The 15,264-nt window shown below is 58.3% G+C and overlaps 2 protein-coding genes across 9 annotated transcripts in view; both read left to right on the top strand.

Moving 5' to 3' along the window:
- Positions 1–8,968, top strand: part of UIMC1 (ubiquitin interaction motif containing 1) — a 39,264-nt gene extending 30,296 nt beyond the window's left edge. For 5 of the 8 annotated variants that reach the window (XM_075056874.1, XM_075056873.1, XM_075056875.1 and 2 more), the window contains 4 exons: positions 4,433–4,511; positions 6,049–6,169; positions 7,941–8,004; positions 8,462–8,968. In XM_075056874.1, coding sequence (XP_074912975.1) covers positions 4,433–4,511; positions 6,049–6,169; positions 7,941–8,004; positions 8,462–8,715 — 518 coding nt within the window. In that variant the 3' untranslated portion in view covers positions 8,716–8,968. Of the gene's footprint in view, positions 1–4,432; positions 4,520–6,048; positions 6,170–7,940; positions 8,005–8,461 lie in introns of those variants that run through there. The other 3 variants (XR_012654316.1, XR_012654315.1, XM_075056877.1) reach the window with 3 other exon arrangements.
- A 2,119-nt stretch (positions 8,969–11,087) lies between these two features.
- HK3 (hexokinase 3) lies at positions 11,088–15,257 on the top strand. Its single transcript, XM_075057100.1, has 16 exons — positions 11,088–11,145; positions 11,307–11,426; positions 11,544–11,639; positions 11,723–11,822; positions 11,908–12,091; positions 12,263–12,418; positions 12,531–12,764; positions 12,851–13,155; positions 13,235–13,374; positions 13,528–13,647; positions 13,736–13,831; positions 13,955–14,054; positions 14,186–14,369; positions 14,445–14,600; positions 14,779–15,012; positions 15,122–15,257. The coding sequence occupies exons 1-16, from the start codon at positions 11,110–11,112 to the stop codon at positions 15,255–15,257; spliced, it is 2,397 nt and encodes a 798-aa protein (XP_074913201.1). The 5' UTR covers positions 11,088–11,109.
- The last annotated feature ends 7 nt before the right edge of the window (positions 15,258–15,264 follow it).

The raw sequence follows: 15,264 nt of genomic DNA, 5'->3' as shown, positions 1-15,264 counted from the left end.
TCCTGTCAAGATAATAGGAGCCAGAGTAGCAGCTGATACTGCTCGGTGCTTAATTTTGGTGGGGAGTTCTCTCTACAGGCAGAAACGAGCTACTAATGTGAAGCGTTCAGCTCAGGCAAATTGCAAATTATCACAGTTCCTCTCCCATCCTCAACACTGATAAAGGTCTTATCTGTGCTACAAAATGGAGCGGAATTTTTAGTATGCCTTTTAGCAAGAATGTCTTTGGCCCTGTGGTAATTGGGTCCCTGGTGTGGCTGGACTGTGAGTATATCCATTGATCCTGGGGAATCCTGACTGTGATCAGGAAAAGGCTTTGAATTCTTCAGCAGTGTGAGGGAATTTATTCTTTCCTTTGGTGTTGGCTTTCAGCAGGACGGAGTTCAAGGCTGGCCTCTCCACTCTGCTTCCAGACTGGTCTCCTTGGGGATGTTTGTAAGGGTAGTTATTTTGGAATTGCTACTCTGCTGTTCTGGCTTGTTCAGAACAATCCCCCTGTAAGAAAACTAGCCTGGAATAAAAGGGATTTTGGTCTACAATAATGGTTCTAAGCAGAGCAATGGTTTTGGGACAAAATCACAATAATTTGGGTTTTATATTGCCAGTTATTCTAGTATTTTCCCTGTAGAGACCAGGCTTTATTAGCCATAACAGTCTGTGATGCTTGTGTTGTTTGCACCAGGACTCTTTGCAGGACCATGGGCTTCCTGGACTTGGAGCAGCACGTGATGTGGGGCAGAATCCTGCCTGCTGCTGGGGCTCTGGCTTGCAGGGCACCTCGTTCTGGTTCCCAGTGGCTGTGCAAAGGCAGCAGTCACCCAGAGAGGTCTCAGCTGATGGGCTGGTCAGTGGGGTTTGGGTCAAATAGGAAGGGATGATGTTTAGCTCTGAGCAGAGGCCAGACAGTAACCTAGCACAGCTGTGCAGGTACAAAAGGACTCTGTTTCCAGGGCTGTTACCTTGGCATCCATCACTAGCACAAAATCCATAGGTAAAGCTAATGCATGGGGAGAAAAAAGAGGTGGAAGAATTGTCTTCTGAAGCAAATGCCAGCTCCTGTGTGGGTCCAGCAGCTGTTCTCTACTGCTGCAGTGCTGTGTGCTCTTGGCTGGCTGCTGGCTTCCTTGAGAGCACAGCAACAGCCTTGTGCAAGAGAGAATCAAAGCTCTGCCCTCTAATCCATGTCCCGATTTGTTAAGAAAAGATGGCTTCAGTTTTCCTTTGGTGCACTGGGTCAGGGGTTCCTGGTCTGTCTTTGGATTTATTAATTGGATTTACTCCTGATGTCTCTAGAATTGCAGATTATGCAGTCCTGCAGACTATAGCTGTCAGTGTTTTTTCGTTTTAAAATTACAAAAGGATGGGTTCTTGCTGGTTTTACTTCTCTTCTTCCCTCTTCTAATCATGCACCAAAGTCTTTCAGTGTTATGTATCAGGAGGCCAGCTCAGTCTTGCTGATATTTAAGGACAGGTTTTCAAATGAGTTAGCTGGGCAAGATGAGTTACTTCCCCTACGTATGTACATGGTTGCCCTGGCTGAATGCCCAGACCACCACATACCTGGGCAGTATGAAAATCTGATCATGAATTTCCATTTTCCTGTGGTCTGAGTAAATAAAAGAAGAGCCTGCTGTTGTGTTAGCTACTATACCAGGCTGGGGAAGGTTCAGGTCCTGGCTTTCCAGCTCAGTGACTGGTATTAATTCCAAGTGAAGAGTGGAGCTGTGGAAGTGCTATGCCAGCTCTCTCTTCCTTCATGCACTCAGCTGAAGGGCTCGTTTGTGTGAGAGGGACTCTCTTCTGGAGACACCACATCCAAGGCCTGTTGCTGCTGCCAATGCAGGAATCTGCTGGTCTCAGTCTATTCCTCTTGCCATCCATCTATATGCTTCCAACCTCTCAATTCCCAAGTGAGCTCAGGAAAATGAGGATTTGGTATATCCCTTCCTCCCAAAGCCTCGAATGCAACCTGATGCAGCTGTCAGTCTTCAGCAGCAGCACTGGTGCTGTTAAAAAGCTCCTGACATCAATAGAAGTGGCACTGATACAGCAGAAAGAGTAACAGAATGGGTGCAGAGGAAAGCTTCAACACTTCTGAGAAAGGACAAGATGCTGGCGAGCCTGCCACTAACAGGATCCTGCACAAAAAGTGGTACGGTTGGTAGTGAGGATGAGGAGGAAGCTGGTGGGTCGAACTGCAGGTGGGTTGTGCAGTAAGGTGAGGAGCTTGGTGACTATGGCCTCTCAGCTTCACGTGCTGACCTGACCTGGCAGCTCCAGAAGGTGCCTGCGGTGGACGTGCTGATAGCGGGGCTGTGCTGGGGAGAGTTTGCTCTTCTTCCCCAGGGTGTGAGCTGGAGCCAAGCAGGCCAAGGATGACTTGTCAACCAGAAGAAATGCCGAGCCAGGGAAATGGTTGTTCTTGGGCTACAGAGTGTGTCTGACCCAGCAAAGAGCATTGCATCTGGGAGAGTTACAAGGCTCCTGTCACACAGCGGGTCAGCACTGCTCTGTGGTGGGGATTTTCCCTACGGCAAATGTTTTCCCAAATTCTGAACCCCCTTCCTGTGGGTGGCTGGTGTGTTTTGGCAGGGGTCGTGCCTCACCAGCTGGCCCTGTTCTCTCTCCTGTGCCTCTGCTTCCAGCAGCACAGCTGGGGGTCTTCCCCTGGGCAGCTACAGAGCTGGTCCCAGACATCTCTAATGGGCCCATTATGCCAGATGTGTTCACTGCTTTTGGAAGAAAATAGCACTGATTAACACCTGAGCTGGTGCACGAGGCTTCCGAGATGGTGTTAAAGGAATATTAACGAGTGCACGCTGATTTGGAGAGCAGCTTTCACCATGCTGTCAAATGCACATGTTAGTTGGGTTGTTGGGAGGCTGGATGGCCAGGGGGGCAGCCGTGGCTATCAGTCCTCCTAGTCAGGCTGCCACTTCGAATCTGGACCAGGCTAAGTTAAAGAGAGACGTCCGCTTCAGTGCCTGTGAGAAATGAGCCGTTGGTATCAGTCATCGCCTACGAGACGATACCCACATCCTAGGAAACGCTCAAGCTTGTTTCTTCAGCGTGGATGTCTCCCGTCAGCCCCAACAGCTCTTGAGCATCTCACAGTGCATTTGCTGGTCGTGGCTGCAGATCAGTGATTGTTACTAAGGAAAAGGCTGTGTTGTATCAGCATCATGGATAGATATTGGCGTTGCCTAACACTCTGGAAATGGGGTTTTGCTAAAACTGAAGGATTCCCTTTGTTCTGTACAAAATTTGTGTCCCCCTTTCTTTATCGCAGATAATGTGCCAACAATAACAGGTTTGTCGTGCCTATACTTTGGATTCAGACCTTTCTTCTAATGAGAGTATGGGAGGCAATGTTACTGGGCTGTAAAATAGCTCCCTGCATTGTCCCTTTAGCCAGCTTGCTCAAGAGTGCTTACTGTGACATGTGTTTTGGAGCTGGAATCTTGAATGTCCCTGGTGAAGCAAGCTAAGCTATCTGATATGCTCCCTGAGGATCTTTGCTGGTGGCACGTCAACAGGAATACGCTGAGAGGAATTTGACTGAAAGAGACAACGCTCCGATGTGCTCCCTGCAGATGCCTGGAGAGCAGGTTGGGAAGTGCTGCTTGGGCTTGCTGAAGGAACAGAAATTGTTGGACCCATCATCAGCGTGCTGGTCAGCCGGGATCTCACTAGCTACCCACGTGTGTCGGAGCTGGCCCTTCTCTGCTGCTGCTGGAGAGCAGCACCACTGATGCTTAGCCCTGGTAGATATCTTCATCCAGAGGCCCCACAGAGCTGTATGTGGACAATAGTACAGATCACCCCTCATTCACATGGGCAGTGGAAAAAGCAGCAAGTGTAGGCTAATTGTTGTAACCTTCCCTTTCCAGCATGAGCTGTATCCCTTGCCAGCAAGGCTTGCCCTTCCTACCACATCTGCAGAAGGGCTGGTGCCTCTGCACAGCCCCCGCCTCAGCTCTCCTTCCTCCCAAGCTCACAGTTACCACACTCCCTCCCCTGCAGTAGGCACGGGTGCTTAGTTTGGCAGGGAGTAGTGCTGTGCTGCTGGAGCAGCTGTGTAACTCTTCTCCCAGGCTGTTGCGCTGCTGCATGTTGGCTTTAAAATCACTGTAAACTACGTATTGTTGATCCAGCTGTTTCTGGCAGAAGATAAGTTACAGTGTGAAATGACTAGCTGGTCTCTGAGTCCAGGGAAGGTAACTTCTTCAGTATGGCCCCAGAAGAAAGAATTGGCCAGCTACCTTTTCTGCAGGAAAGAAGACCATGCCCATCCCAGTCTAGTATTTCTTTGCCTCTGCCATCACTTCTGCTGCAGCCTTGAGTGGAAGCAATTGAAATTTGTTGCATTTGGACATGGCGTAGGGATGCTTTTAGGGTGGATGGCAGGTAACCTTTTCTGTTTTTTCTCCAGTGCTCACCCGGCGTCAGAGGGAGGCAAGAAGTAAAGCTGCCAGTGGTGAAAGCGGCCCAACATCCTTAGACATTGACAAGTAAGTAGGTATGCTTGCTCCTCCAAGATTGTTTCTGTGCTTCCATTCTAGCTTGCCTGTGGATGTCTTTACTCCTGTATAAATGCTGGCTGTTGGCCTTATAGCAGTGTTTCCCTAAGAAATTGCCTTCCCTCGGTGCCTCTTGTTGCAGTGCTGGCTATGTTTAAACTGAAGCAAGAGGAATTTGCTGTTCTCAGATTGTTTATTTTTGCACTAATTTCCTTTCAGTCCAATCCATGGCGGGTCAGGGATGCGTGGTCTCTGGCTGCTGTGGGGGGAGCTGTAGCTAAAATGGTGCTAACTCAGCCAGTTTCTAATGGGAGATTTGAGGTTGGTAACCCTGGGAAAAGAAGAGGCTAGGACAGGGAGGCTGTCAACATGGCACCTGTAGTGATATTCTTAATTAAATTAGACTTTCAGAATAGCAGTGGCTTTGTTTAATCTCTTCCCATGCAGCCCCTCCTCCTGCCACCCACACAAAGCATCATAAGAGAGGATCTGACAGTAAAATCCCTGCTATGGAAGCAATTTTGCTGTTACAAACAGTGGATGGCAACATCACTAATGGAATTAGGCTAATTATAGAGAGGACAGCTTCTGTTTAGACACATTATCTGGGTAATCAGCACTGACTGGAAAGAAAATACGGGAAAAGTACTGCAGAGTTTTGCTTGATGGGGTCTCTCCATACAGCATTTTAGAGCCTGGGGTGAGTTTTACTAAGCGAGTACTGCTTATCAGACTGAACACAGCGCTGCTGGGGCTGGTCCCTGGGGGCTCATCTCTTCTTGGAGATGGTCCATTCCTGAATAGCTCCCCAGGTGGATGCTCCCCTCCTGAAGAACTGGTGCCCTCTTCTGCATGGTTCAGTCCCTGACGAGAGCTGGTGTGGAAGCAAGTGTAGCTGTGTAAATCCACGCCTGACCTTCATCTCCTTTCACCCAAGATAATTTTCTTTCCAAGCATGCTTGGTTGTCCTGTGTGAGCCTGGGCATCTTCTACACAAATGAGGGGGTTTGAGGAACACGCTGTGCCAGCCCCCCAGCAGGAGTGCGTACTCTGCATTCCTTTCCCAACATGGCATGAAGTAAAATGGAGACAGTGCAGAGAAAGACTTGATTTACTAGTCAGACAAGTTCATCCAGCCCTGGTAAAATGTCTCTCTGATTTAACACACTTGGTTTGCTTTTCAGGCAGAATTCAGCTCCCCTTTGCAAAGCCCTCGCACTTTATTTCTGTGGATTTTGACAGGGTGCTTTATGTCTGGGGAGAAATCAGTGGTGTTTGAGATAGTTAGATGAGCAGATTTGATTACCATCCCGCTGCTGCAGCAGCAGGATAGAGAGGAACAGGCAGGAAAAACTGATAATCACTCAGTCTTTGCGATTGGTGCCTGCCTGACCCCACTGAGCGAGACCCAATCTGGTGACATGTCTTCTCTGTGGCATGGCCTGGAGGAGGAAAGTCACTGCTGGTGGCTGGGAGCCCAGTGCAGGGCGAATCCTAATGCAGTGCTCTGTCCTTTGCTGCCTGGCAGGTGTGAGAAGTGCTACCTCTGTAAGTCACTGGTGCCACTGCTGCAGTATCAGAGGCACGTGGACAGCTGCCTTCAGGCTGCTAGGCAAGCTCAGGGAACCAGGAGGCTGCGAAGCGCCAAGGTGAGGGGCAACCCTGCAGACCATCTCCTTTGCTTTGCGCTGGGTTTGGGGCTGGGTTGGCAGCAGGAGCTGTTGCCCTGGTTGATGGGATGAGCTGACCTGGTGTAGGATTGCCTGCCCCTGTGGGCCGCCGTGGCCAGAGAACTCGTTGCCCTCCTTCCCACGACGCTCTGCAAGAGCATGGACCAGTCCCAGAGGTGAGCTAATCCAGCAGAGCTGCCAGTAACCTCTCCAGCAGGCAGGCAGCCAGGGCTGTCCCGCTGCCAGACAGTGTGCCTCAGTCCTGCAGGCTTCCTTGGCTGAATATAGATGGAGTGGAGGGATAGTATCAGGGTGACAAGCGCATCTGACTCTATCCACAAGCCCTTTCCCATGGGGAGGGCTTCAGAGCCGGAGCAGGGAGAACCGCTCAGTGCTGGGAGCAAACAGCAGCATCCCAGGAGAAATGTGGGGGAGCGAGTGTGGTGGAGGTGTGCTGGGTGTGGGGGATGTATCTTGCTAGAGGAGGTGGGAGGCAGGAGCGTGGGTAGCAGCTGGCTCACAGTCAGTTGCCAGGTGTTTGCCCCCACTGTACTTCTTCCTGCTTGTGGCAGTCCTGGGGGAGCACAGAGAGGGTCCTCCCAGGCCTTCCCGCTGGTTCCTGCAGGCAAAGCCCTACTGCTGCAGCTTTGCCTCCGTTCAGAAATGTGATTCTCAGCATGAAGATGCAACATGATGTCTTAGTTTCGTATAATCCCTTAAATCCATCACAGGCCTCAGCCCTTGGGGATTCAGATGCAAATGATGTGATTTCTGGTTGATGATTTTGACTGGGATACAGCCAAGTGCTGCGTGGTTCAGAGTACTGCAGGGCACGGCTGCTCCTGCATGTGACCGGCTCTGTGGGAACTGTTTGACTGTCCCTGTGCCCCACAGCCAGCTGGCGTGCAGGGTCCTGCACGCAGGCACAGACAGAGGGCATGGGGGAAAGGTGCTGGCGCCAGGTGGCTCTTTAGGATGGCTCGGCAAGGCTTTGTGTTTCCTCTGGCCCTGCCTTGTCCAGAGGTGGCAGCTCACCGGGGGAGCAGGTCATGCCTGAGCATAGGCTGGCCCGTTGGAAAGCTTCCTAGTGGCACTCTTGGGCTTGCGGGTTCCTGCCATGGCCCGTTTTGGGGTGCTGTGCAGCTCCACTCTGCAGCTGGGATGCCTTCTAGAGCAGTTCTGGGGGTAGGGAGCAGCCAGGAGAGGGGACTTTGCTGGGCCAGAAAAGCTCAAAGCAGCCAGGCTAAGTGGTCTTCCCTTAGCCTGGGTGACCAACATGGCTTCATCTTCCCAGGAGCTGAGAGGGGACACAAGATGTGTGTTCCTCATCTGGCTGTGCTCTGGAAGAAGGCCCTTCCCTCCAGCACCAAGCCCCCTGTACCTTCGGACAGAGCAGGACAGAGCCTGCCCTCGGAGGCACAGTGCTGTGGGATGTCATTTCTCTGTCACAGCCCCGTGCTCGCTGGCTGGCCTTGGGGGTGGCTTCTTGCACCATGGCCTCCCTCCTTACTGGGATCTGCTTGATTAACTTCTCTCAGCTGCCTCTGCTTGGGCACCAGTCAGGCTGGGCAGGGGGCATTGCCCTTCCTGTTGGCAGCTGGCCATGCTCAGCTGGAGGCTCTTGGAAATGCAGTGTTCCCTCTTGTGCCCAGCCTGACCCAGTGGGATGAGGGAACGTGTGGCCACAGGGCCACCCTGGCTATGGGGTCTCCTGACGGCAGTGTGACAGTGGTTCTCCTCTCCTTGGCAGGACGTTGGAAGGCAGGAGAGGGGACTCCTCAGGATGCTGGAGCTCTCGGAGAGCAAGTCTGCAGGTGGGAAGCTGCTTTCTGTGCTTGCCTGGCTGGGTCAGGGCTGCCCTTTCCCAGCTCTCCCCTTTCAGTCCTGGCTTGGCCTAGGCTGTGCTGGGATGGCCAATTCCCCCTGAAGAAGGGGTCTGTTCTTGAGCAGAGCAGGAGGCTGTGGGCTTAGCTGGCTGTTGACATGCCCCAGTTGGCTGCACACATCCCTGCCTGTGCTCAATGGACCTGTGCCAGCGCCCAGAGCCCTCGCAGGGGTAGGGGTGTGCTTTGGACCATTGCACCAAGAGTTGCCCAGCTTTCTGGGGGGTGGCAGCATGCTGCTGTCCCTGCCTGCACAACGGTGCTTCCCTCCATGGATCCAAGGACAGGAGGAGATGGGGAGAAATGCTCTCAGCAGCACCCTCCTCCCCTTGCCCATGGCCTACGCCGGAGGGTGGCCAGGCAGGGCTGACGTGTGCTCTTGTTGCAGGTGCTGATGCGGGGACCCCCCTCACTGGAGTAGGAGACCAGCAGTCCCCTCCCACACTCTCAGCCAGAGCCGGGGAGCCGGTGGCAGACAGCTACAGCTCCCTTCGGCACCTTCCTTTCGACGTCTCCCCTGCAAAACCCAGCATCTCCTCAGAAGCCACGGACTGCATGGTGGACTCGGAGCCGCATGTGGCTCTTCGCTTGGGCAGCCAGCAGTCGACCAAAGGCTGCCGCCGGAGAAGGCGCAAGTTTTGAGGCCAGGGGTCCAGCAGGTCCCCCCAGCAGCTCCCTGCGCTCTGGCGAGGGTCTGCGCGGCACTGTTACCCCTGCTTCACCTGCAGCCTTGTTCTTTCTCCCACCCCCCTTTTATATGTTTTCTACGACCTGTGCAGGGAGCGCTGGGTGGAGAAGTGACTGTGTGTTTTATAGGTGCCTGTGCAGCTTTGCTCTCTGTTAAAGAAATGGAAATATATTTATGTATGTTTTTATGAAACTGCAGCAACACCGAGGAGCTGTGCGGTCTTTCTCTGGGGAAAGGGAGGCACCAGAGGGAGGAGAGGAGGTCCAAAATCACACTGCCCAAGGCCTGTCCTTGGGCTCTGGGGGGGAGTATGAGCTGGAGGACCCCCTGGGCAGGGGGCTGCGGTGCCCGATGCTTCGTGGAAATGACTTTCCCAGCTGGGAGCTGCGGTGGATGCAGAGACCAGTGGAGCCACGACCGTGGTGTCCCCGTGTCCTTGGGGTCGTCCCTGCCATGGGACGGGTCCCTGTGGCAGGGAGGCCCCTGCCTGCCCCCCGGGCTGGGCCGTGGGGTCCCCCCACTCCCGGGGAGCATCCTCGCCCTGCCGCGGAGCCCCTCTTGGGGAATCATAGAATCATTTAGGTTGGAAAAGACCTTCTTGATCATCGAGTCCAACCATTAACCATGCCCGCTAATGGTTGGAACGGGGTGCGAAGGGGAGCTCATCGCTGTGCTGCTTAATTAATGGGACGAGCTGACACGGCGCTCATTAAAATGCGGCCTCAAATTCAAAAGCGCCAATAGGGAGCGAGGGCGGTGCTGCCCGGCTCGGGGACCGCGGCCCCTCCCGCGGGCGGTGCCCCGAGGCGGTGCGCGCGGGGCCGCCCATTGGCCACGGCTGGGCCAGCGGCGCGGCGGGCCGGCCAATGGCGTGGCGGGGCGCCCGCGGGCGCTGCTTCTGTTGCTAGGGCAACGGCGGCGGCGTTGGCAACGGTCGCCCCGCGCCTCCACCGGACGCCCTCTCCGCCACCGGCCCCGCAGCCATGGCCAGCCCCCAGCGCCGTGGCTCCCAGTCCGGCCGGAACGGCAGGGCGGCGAGGGCCTCCCGAGAACAGAGCCCCGCCGCCCCCGGCTCGGACAGCCTCCCCCGACGGGGTCTGGCCCCGGAGGAGCGGCGCCGCCCGGCCCTGAACCGGTGAGGGGCTCCGGCCCGGCGGCGGCCGAGCGAAAGTCAAGGCGCAGGGAGGCCGCGGTCGGGGCCGGGGATGGGGCTGAGCAGGCTCCCCCAGTCCCCCCCGCCCCGGGTGTTGTACCTCCCCGGGCAGGGGAGAGACCAGCCTCCGGCCTCTTGCAGGTGGAGGGGAGACCCGGGCAGGGCGAGGCAGGGGCAGCCCCCTTCTCCCCCGGCCCCCGAGGACAGCCCCGGCACCATCGCCATCGTGGGGCACAGCTGCCCCCTCTACCCCCGGCTGCTGGGTCGCGATTGCAGTGGAAGGACGCTGCAAAGCGCCGATGTTGTTGACACCGCGGCCCCGTGGAGCAGGGATGCAGAGGGGAGGTGGGAGGCAGAGCCTGGGACGGGCCCCCCCAGCCCCACTCGTGTGCTTGGGCGTGGGCAGGCGCGTGTCCTGTCCTCCTGCGGGCCGGGGCTCAGCGGGTGACGCGCCGCCTCCCTCCACGCAGGTCCCCAGTGAGCCGTCACCAGAACGATGGTCCCACCTGTGCACCGGTAAGGCCCGTCCCTGCCCCGCGCCCAGCGAGAGGCATTCCCTGCCTTTCAGACCTGCCCTAACGAGCCGTCCCCAGGTACAACGAGCCCTGCTGGCGCTCACCATCCCGCTGGAGACACTGCAGGCGGTGAAGAGCCGCATGCTCCAGGCCATGCGCAAGGGGCTGAGCCGCCAGACGCACGCACAGGCCAACGTGCGGATGCTGCCCACCTACATCTGCTCCACGCCCGATGGCACCGGTAAGGCAGCCCAGCCTGGGCACGTGCTGCTCTGCTACCTGCAGCCCCGCATGCCTTGCTGGATGTGGCCTCGGGGGTGCTGGGGAAGGGTGCACTGGTCTCCAGTCAGTTACTGGGTCCATAAGCTGCCCTTGCGCTGCCTCTGCCAGTCCTCAGCGCAGGGGCAGAGGCCAGGAGCTGATTCCCTTGGCCTCTGCAGTGGTCTCAGGCTCTCAGGAGCCTCCCCAGTGGGTGAGTGACTGTCCCTGGGACAGGGTAAGGAGCAGATTTTGGGGGATCTGCCACAGGGCAGGTCTCTGCCTGACACTGCCTCTGCTCCCCTGTAGAGAAGGGCGACATACTGGTGGTAGAGCTGTGCCAGAGCCACGTCCGGACCCTGCGGGTGACCCTCCTGGGCGATGGGAACCAGAGCCCACAAGTGACATACAAGATCTTCGACATGCCAGGAGACATCATACAGGGCAAGGGGGAAGCGGTATGAGGAGTCCAGTAGCAGAGGGTGGCTGGTGCTGGGCTGCCCAGCACCACGGAGGCTCAGCAGGGCTCTGGGCCAGTGCTGGGGCTCTGGGCTGCCTCCTGCAGCCTGGGTGCTGGGTAATGGGGAGCAGCTGGTCACCCCCGACCATGCCTTTGCAGCTCTTTGACTTCATTGCGCAATGCGTGCGGCAATTCCTGGCTGGCATCAGCAGCCCCCAGCATCGCCTCCCCTTGGGCTTCGTCTTCCCCTTCAGCTGCAGACAGACGCAGCTGGACAAGGTGAATGGGACAGCCCGGTCCTGGGGCTGCAGCCGCCTCCTCCCCTGCACATCAGTGGTGGGGAGTGGAGCCAGCCCGGTGCCTGAGGCCTATAACTTGGCCACATGCTCTCCACAGGCTGAACTCATCTCCTGGTCCAAGGGCTTCAGCTGCAGTGACGTGGAGGGGAAGGATGTTGTGCAGTTGCTGCAGTCGGCCATCAAGAAGCAGGAGGTGGGGGGCTGTGAGGTGGGGGTGTCTGGTTGGGGGCTGCCCCGTGGAGCAGCTGATGATGCTCACGCTTTGCCCCTGGCCAGCTCCACCACGTGGATGTCGTTGCCCTGATGAACGACACTGTGGGCACCATGATGACCTGCAGCATGAGGGGGGAACCCTGTGAGGTCGCCTTGATCGTGGGTGAGCAGCGGGCACCCCGTGTGCCTGGGGAGGGTGCGGGGGTGGGGGGGGCTGTGCCAGTGCTCACCCCCATCACTCTGTGCAGGCACGGGCACCAACAGCTGCTTCATGGCCGAGGCACAGCTGGTGGAGATGGCGGAGGAGATCAGTGGGCAGATGTGTGTCAACACCGAGTGGGGCTGCTTTGGGGACGATGGCACCCTGAGTGACATCCTGACTCCCTACGACCAGCATGTGGACCAGGAATCCTCCAACCCTGGGGAGAAGAGGTGCACCCACCCCCCCAGAGAGGGCAGGGTCCCTGGGACTCCCCGTCCATCCCTGAGCATGTTAGGCCCCACCATCAGGAGCACATGGCCCCCTGTGATGCTCCTGGGTGCTCTCAAAGGGCCAAGGGGTACCAGGGAGGGACAACTGACTCCAGCTCGGGTTTCATGCAGGTTTGAGAAGCTGGTGGGCAGCCTGTACCTGGGGGAGATCGTCCGGCATGTGCTAACCGCCCTGGTTGCTGAGAAAGTACTCTTTACTGGGGGAAGTGTTGCCATCCTGAGGACTAAGGATGTGCTCAAGACCCAGCAGGTCCTGGAGATCATCGAGTGAGTGGGGACCAGGAGCTGCCACGGGTGGGAGGATGGGGGGGGTGACAGGGGGGTGCCCGCGGCTGCGAGCCGGTGGCCCCCTAAGCCGGCGCTGTGCTCTCCCTTGCAGGAACGAGGAAGGCATGGCCAAGGCAAGGAGGGTTCTGGAGGCTCTGGGGCTGCAGCCGAGCGAGCAGGATTGCTGCCGGGTGCAGCAGATCTGCCGGGCGGTGGTGAGCCGCGCCGCCGCGCTCTGTGCTGCCGGGCTGGCTGCCATCCTCAGCCACATGTGCCAGAGCCGGGAGCTGGAGCGGCTGGCGGTCAACGTGGGGGTGGATGGCGAATTGTACTGGGGCTACACCAGGTGAGGAGGGACATGGGGCTCCCGGTGTCGTCCCACCCCAGAGGAATGCCTCACACCCAGCCCTCACTATCTTCTTTCTCTGGCAGGTTTGGGGAGATCCTGCAGAGCGTGACAGGGCTGCTGGCCCCCGAGTGCGTGGCCACACTCCTGCCCTCGGTGGATGGGACCGGGCAGGGGGCGGCCGTGGTGACAGCAGTGGCTTTGCGCCTGGCAGCCCAGTGCCGCGAAGTGGACCAACTGCTGGCCCCATTGCGGCTCAGCCGCGCTGACCTGGAGCGTGTCCAGGCGCTGATGAGGCGGGAGATGGAGCTGGGGCTGGGCTTGGAGAGCCATGCCAATGCCTCCGTCCGCATGCTGCCCACCTACGTCCGTGGCACGCCCGATGGCACCGGTGAGGGCCGGGGGCCTGGGAAATAGGGCTGCTGGGGAGGCTGTGACTCCCGCTGATGCCCCATGCTGGGTCCCCACAGAGCGAGGCGAATTCCTGGCATTGGACCTGGGGGGAACCAATTTCCGGGTGCTGGTGGTACGCGTGGCGCAGGACGGCATCCGCATGGCCAGTGAGATCTACGTCATCCCGACCGCTGTCACGCAGGGCACTGGCGAGGCGGTGAGTCCAAGGACCCGTGGCCAAGGGATGGGGCCAAAGGGGTAGGAATTGTCTCCCCCTCCCCTTGCTGCCCACAGGCCTGGTATGGGGCTGGGAGAGCGCCTGCGGCATTGCCCCAGCCTGGCCCCTGCTGACCATGGCCGCTTTCTGCAGCTCTTCAACCACATCATGGAGTGCATCATGGACTTTCAGCTGAAGCAGGACCTGATGGAGCAGGTCTTGCCGCTCGGCTTCACCTTCTCCTTCCCCTGCCAGCAGCTGGGCCTGGATAAGGTGAGGGGGTGGCTCTGGCCCCAGGGGAGTGGGGAGGGCCCCAGGGTGTGAGGCAGCCGCCTGGCCCCTGCTCCTGCTTCTCTTCCAGGCAGTGCTGCTGAGCTGGACCAAAGGCTTCAGCGCCTCGGGCTGTGTGGGGCAGGACGTGGTCCAGCTGCTGCGGGAGGCTGCCCAGCGCAAACAGGTAGGGAAAGGTTGGGGGTCCGTCGCCTGTCCCTGGAGTACCACCCTGCGCCCAGGCGGCGCCAGCGCCAGGAGCCGGCTGGGTGCCACTAAGCTGCATGTGTCCCCATCTCCGGTTTGGCAGCACTTAGGGCTGAAGGTGGTGGCTGTGGTCAATGACACGGTGGGAACCATGATGTCCTGTGGCTATGATGACCCCAAATGTGAAATCGGCCTCATCGTGGGTGAGGAGCACCTCTGCACCCAGGGGTCTCCCATTCCCTCACTACCATCCCAGCCCATGTGGCATGGCCACGGGGTGCCAGGCAGCTCTGCCAGGGCTGTGGTGGGGGTGACACCAGTACGGGGCCCACAGGGACTGGAACCAATGCCTGCTACATGGAGGAGATGCGGAATGTCGGCACCGTGGAGGGGGAGCAGGGCCGCATGTGCATCAACATGGAATGGGGGGCCTTTGGGGACAACGGCTGCCTGGACTACTTCTTCACTGACTTTGACCGGCTGGTGGATGAGAAAACAATCAATGCGGGCAAGCAGAGGTGGGCAAGGGCCCCGGGGCAGGGAGGGCGCCGGGTGGGGGCAGCTGTGCCCAGCTAAGGCTGTGCCTGGGGCAGGTTCGAGAAGCTCATCAGCGGCATGTACCTGGGTGAGATTGTGCGCCACATCCTGCTGGCACTGGTGGAGAAACAGCTCCTGTTCCGTGGCAAGCCCTGCCCCAAGCTCCAGACCAGGGACATCTTCCAGACCAAGTTCCTCTCCACCATCGAGATGTGAGTGCTGGGCTCCAGTGGGTTCCCTTAGCCCACGGTGGGAGGTGTGAAGCCAGAGCCCTAAGAAGGGGGCTGTGATACATTGATGGGGCACAGACAGGGTGATGCCAGCTCCAGCCCATGGGGTGGGGACGGTGATGGGGACGGTGGCGCTAACAGTGTCCCTGGTCTGGGGCAGCGACGGGCTGGCCCTGCGGCAGGTACGGGCCATCCTGCAGGACCTGGAGCTCCAGGCCAGCTTCGAGGACAGCCTGCTGGTGCAGAAGGTGTGCCAGACCGTGTCGCTGCGGGCAGCCCAGCTCTGTGCCGCCGGCCTGGCCGCCGTGGTGGAGAAGATGCGGGAGAACCGCGGCTTGGCCCAGCTGGCTGTCACAGTGGGAGTGGACGGCACTTTGTACAAGATGCACCCGCGGTGAGTGGGGCCAGGGTGGCAGGTGCCCACCGGGGACCCTTGCCCTACAGCAGGGGTCCAGGCGGGGAGGGGGGCACCAGCCCTCACCCTCCCCTCCTGTCCTCCCCAGCTTCTCCCAGCACCTCCAGCAGATGCTGCGGGACCTGGCACCCAACTGCACCGTCACCTTCCTGCAGTCAGAGGACGGCTCGGGGAAAGGGGCTGCGCTCGTGGCGGCTGTGGCCTGCCGCGGGGCCGAGCCCTGAGGACGGC

The sequence above is a fragment of the Buteo buteo genome, chromosome 24 (assembly GCF_964188355.1).
Source record: "Buteo buteo chromosome 24, bButBut1.hap1.1, whole genome shotgun sequence".
NCBI lineage: Eukaryota > Metazoa > Chordata > Aves > Accipitriformes > Accipitridae > Buteo > Buteo buteo.
Note: the sequence above shows the minus strand (reverse complement) of the source record. Positions and strands in the feature narration are given on the sequence as shown.